Raw genomic sequence first — 4,681 nt, forward strand, 5'->3', positions numbered from 1 at the left:
TCACAGTACACACCTCCTTAGAAAAGAAACCATGGCTTTCATAGCTTTCTGTTCCTTGCTCTCTGTCCCACACCTACATAGGACCTGTGACTCCAAGGACAGTACACATGGTGACCCCAGGTTTGAGGTGACGGTTGCTGGTATCAGAATAATTAGCTTCTGAAGCTATGTTGTGCCTTGCAATGAAATTATAAAAGGAACGCACATCACAGAAAAGCATTTGCCCCACCTTCTGAACCCTGGTTCCTATCTGTTCAGCTCTCCTGCAACTTTGCCCCACCTATAAATCTTAGGGTTCAAATAATTGTCTAGGCAGAGCCCACATATTCTGCTTCCTGCACACAGTGCATCCCATAGCAGCACAGACTCAGGCCTCAGGGGTGATCATGCCGTCCTGCAAACGTCGTGGTTGGCTGATTGCTGGAGCCTGTGCCCTTCTGTTAATTGCTGTAGCCTGCGGGCTTGTGTTTCTTCTCCGCGCGCATGGTGAGACTCCTTACGTGAGGGGTGGGGGCCAGAGTTGCCAATTTTGGCAGAGGCTGAGGCTGTGGTAGGGAAGGTATCAAGGGGGGAGGAGCAGGTAGAGATGACAGAGTGGGAAAGTGGCGCCTGTAGCCCAGAGAGTCAGTGATGTCTGAGGACACTCAATAGAACAGAGGGCTGCTCTGCCAAGCCTGGGCCTGAAAGTCAGAAGGAAGAGTGTTGGGGACAGAGAGCCAGATGGGCCATGTCCCCTTTCTGTATAGGGTTGTGCTTGTGGCTGGAGCTCTTACTGACCCATGGGTAAGAATAAAATAAATTACACCTTCCTACTAGCATTGAACTCCAAATGGGTCACCCTCACAGACAGAGAAGCATCACGGTATACTCCAAACAATCCTAGGAAATTTTCCTGGCCCTCAGTCATACAGTTCTCCAGCCCTACAACAGTTGCCTAACTGAGACCGTGTTTCTTTTCTCATTTTCTGACCTTTGGAAATGGTACAACTCGGAGTCCGAGGCAAAGGGCATGTGCTCTGTGTCTGCCAGAAAGTCTTCAGGTTTATGAATAGGTGAGCCAGGAGGGTACTGTGCCTGGGGTCAGTGTGCAGCCCTGAGGCCTCCTGCCAAAAAGTGTTCAAGCCTGAGTCATGCTGACCTCCTGCCAGGCCTCCTCAATCAGATTTTCCCTAAGGAAGCCATAAGGACTGCACACTGTGACTCTTCCTTGCGGTTGTCCAGGTTCTGAGATGTCACCAGGACTCCTGGATGAGAAGATCTGCCCAACCCACTCTTGGCTTATTTGAACATTCTTCTTTGGATCCTAGGTTCAGAATCAACTATAAGAGGGCACAGAGTTGTGCACCACCCAGGCCAGGCTCATCCATGGGACATTAAGATAAGATAGGAGTGAGCTGGTGTAATGGCACACACCTGTAAATGGTGTTCTAGATGAGGCAGAGAAAGTGGAAGGCTTTCCAGCTGCAAGCCAGCCTAGGCTACACGGCAAAAACCTGTCTGGTGGGGTGGTAAATGTAGAAATGTTAAAACAGAATACCACAGCAATTTCAGCATCGGTAATAATTAAGATGAGGTGAACATCTGGAAGTAAACTTGGTCAGCAATGCTTACCACAGCAAAATCAGGAATTTAAAGTATCACATAAACGGTCAAACGGCAATCTCATCAATGGTGACTTGGTTAAAGTATGACATAGACGGCATTAGTTTATTTAATTACAGGAAAATTTTTGCTACTTTTTTTTTAAACTTTTCATAGGCCTCCTTTTTCCACATACAGCTGTTATAAAGACACAGTAACTCTTGAGAAGGCTACATGTGTAATTAGAGATGTGTTATCCTTTCGCCGCATGCCACTCAAAATCAGAATCTCTACTTAGCTGGGTGGTGGTGGTGCATCCCTATAATCTCAGCACTTGGGAGGCATAGTCAGGTGAATCTTTGTGAATTTAAGGCAAGCCTACTCTACAAAGCAAGTTTTTAGACTGTCAGAGATTTTATACAGGGAAACCTTATTTAGAAAAACCAGGAAAAAAGATAAAAAAGAATCTCTCCTTAATAAACTTCAATGTTTCACATTTTTAAATAAAAAGGAAAATGTATGCATAGTTTTTTTAAACAAATTTATCACATTGTCCCTTTCTGGGTTGTTTTCCTGCCTCCTGACTGAATGTACACTCACTCCAATAGGTGGGATTCCATGGAGAGCTATTCTTGGGGGTGAAGCATCCTGGCTGTAGCCTGACTCTTAGCAAACCAATTTCAGCAGGTTTTGCCTGTTGCTGTAGCACTGACAGATATTAGTGCCCCATGTCCTCAATGATCTATATAAGCAGATATGTTTTGTGGCATATTGTCCTGCAGACAGTGTGTCCCTGGAGATAAAAGTGAGTTTTCAGCACTGGAAAGATTTTGGCAAATGGCCTTCTGGCCCCTGAGAGTGGTTGTTGCCTTGGCTACTTGTTACCACATCAAGTAGCACCAAACATGCCATCCATGTTTATCAGGTGTGGAAGATTTTTACTTTTTATGGAAATAGGACAGGTGTAGAAGGAGACCACTTGTTCGTTCCTGGATACTCAGCCCTGAAACGACCACACACAGAAACCATATTATTTGCAATAGTATTTGTCCAGTAGCTTAAGCATATTTTTAGCTAACTCATATCCTAAACTAACCCATTTCTATTACTCTGTGTATCATCACGTGGCAATGTCTTACCACCAAGGTTCCAACTGGCAGCTCGTGTCTTTCCCCTCTGGTGGCACCATGGTGTCTCCTTGACTCTGTCCTCTTTCTCCCAGCATTCAGTTCAGCTTTCCCCACCTTCCTCTATTCTGCCCTGCACATGCCGAAGACAGTCCTTTATTAACCAATGGTATTCACAGCATACTGAGGGGAATCCCACATCAGACAGGTCTGGAAAATTCTACATTGGAACATAGTGCTGTGGAGACAAATTGCCAGAGAAGTGGCTACGTGGAAAAGGCTGATTGAGGAAAGCAAGAAAGAAATAATATCCATAGTGTGAAGATAGATGGTTGGGCAAACCCAACCTTGATATCGCATGTCACTTACAGGTGAAGACTCAGCCAACCCCGTCAGGACTACCCACACGGGACAGGTGCAAGGCAGTCTTATCCACTTGAATGACACCAAAGAGGGAGTCTACATCTTCCTGGGAATTCCCTTTGCCAAGCCACCTCTAGGAGAACTGAGATTTGCACCTCCTGAGCCTCCTGAATCATGGAGTGGTGTGAGGGATGGGACCACCTACCCAGCCAGGTAAGTCCTCCTGAGACCCAGAAAATGTCAGGTCCTGAAATGGGCAGGAGCTCAGAACCTGACCAGACTGCAGTGATTTCTCCATCTCCAGCCCTCCACTGCATTCTCTCTGTGATGGGATATGCTGCAGAAGCCAGAGAAAGGCCAAAGTGGTGATGGTTCCTGAGCAAAATCATCCTCCACAATCACTGTACCAACCTATAGGTGTCCAGGTACCATTGGCCAAGAGACAAGTATATGTCTTCCAACTAGAGATTCTTCAAGAGAAGACAGTTTCTTGAGAGGCTGGATGTGAGGTGAAGGATGTCCCACCACCGTGTTTATCCTATACGGGTACAGGACCCAATAACCAGACTTTGGAGAGTACAAAAAGAAATGGTGTCATTACACACACCAATAGTTTTCACAGAAGTTTATCAATATCCCATCATCAGGAAGACTGGGATCCAAAGACCCATCTGGCAGTCTCCCTAGAAGTTTTCCCAAAGTCTGTGACATTTTCCTTATTTGGAAGAGTTTTTGGAGTAGGACCTCATGTTATCAGGACATCATGGGGCCAGAAAGAGGGGTTTTGGTGGCTGAGATAAAATATGTGCTAGGTGTCTGCTTTTAATTTTAACTACCGCACATCTCTTAGAATAACTGTCAATGTCCTCAGATGTCTACAAAATTCCGGATCAGTGGTTTCAGAAAATCTGGCAATGATAAAACGGAGCATGCCTTCCATCTCGACATCTGAGGACTGCCTGTATCTCAACATCTACACACCAGCTCATGCCCATGAGGGCTCAAACCTGACTGTGAGTGGCAATCCATACTCAGATCTGGAGGGGTGGGCATTTCTTCAGGATGATTAAAAGGGGACAAAATCAATGTGAGACCCTGATGAGAAGCCCTCCCTGTCAGGTGTCCAGGAAGGCCTTCTCTGCCATGGCATGCAGCTAAACCCTATGTATGGAACACAGAGATCTAAACACTCTGGGAAGTCAGTGGCTATGGCTCCTTGATCAACTCAGGTTTCACATTACCTACCAGAGGCCTGAGAGCTAAATCCTGAGCTCTTGCAAATTTATTGGCATGGACTATCCATTCTGCCAATGATTTTTTTCTCTTGTTTTGAGAAAGGGTCTCTCTATATAACCATGACTGACTCACTATGTAGACAAGGCTGGTCTCAATCTTTGTTCTCTGCATCCAGAGGTATGGTAATTCTTTTTTTTAAGTAATTAATTTATTTATTAAAGATTTCTGCCTCCTCCCTGCCACCGCCTACCATTTCCCTCCCCCTCCCCCAATTAAGTCCGCCTCCCTCATCAGCTCGAAGAGCAATCAGGGTTCCCTGACCTGTGGGAAGTCCAAGGACCACCCACCTCCATCCAGGTCTAGTAAGGTGAGCA

At 45.9% G+C, this 4,681-nt stretch overlaps 1 protein-coding gene across 1 annotated transcript in view; it reads left to right on the forward strand.

The window, feature by feature from the left end:
• The first annotated feature begins 386 nt into the window (after positions 1 to 386).
• LOC101984741 (acylcarnitine hydrolase-like) overlaps positions 387 to 4,681 on the forward strand; it is a 13,843-nt gene continuing 9,548 nt past the window's right edge. The window contains exons 1-3 of the mRNA XM_005372067.1: positions 387 to 486; positions 3,080 to 3,284; positions 3,943 to 4,084. Of these exons, the coding sequence (XP_005372124.1) occupies positions 387 to 486; positions 3,080 to 3,284; positions 3,943 to 4,084 (447 nt within the window). The remainder of the gene's footprint in view (positions 487 to 3,079; positions 3,285 to 3,942; positions 4,085 to 4,681) is intronic.

This window comes from Microtus ochrogaster, unplaced genomic scaffold (genome assembly GCF_000317375.1).
Source record: "Microtus ochrogaster isolate Prairie Vole_2 unplaced genomic scaffold, MicOch1.0 UNK170, whole genome shotgun sequence".
Lineage (NCBI taxonomy): Eukaryota > Metazoa > Chordata > Mammalia > Rodentia > Cricetidae > Microtus > Microtus ochrogaster.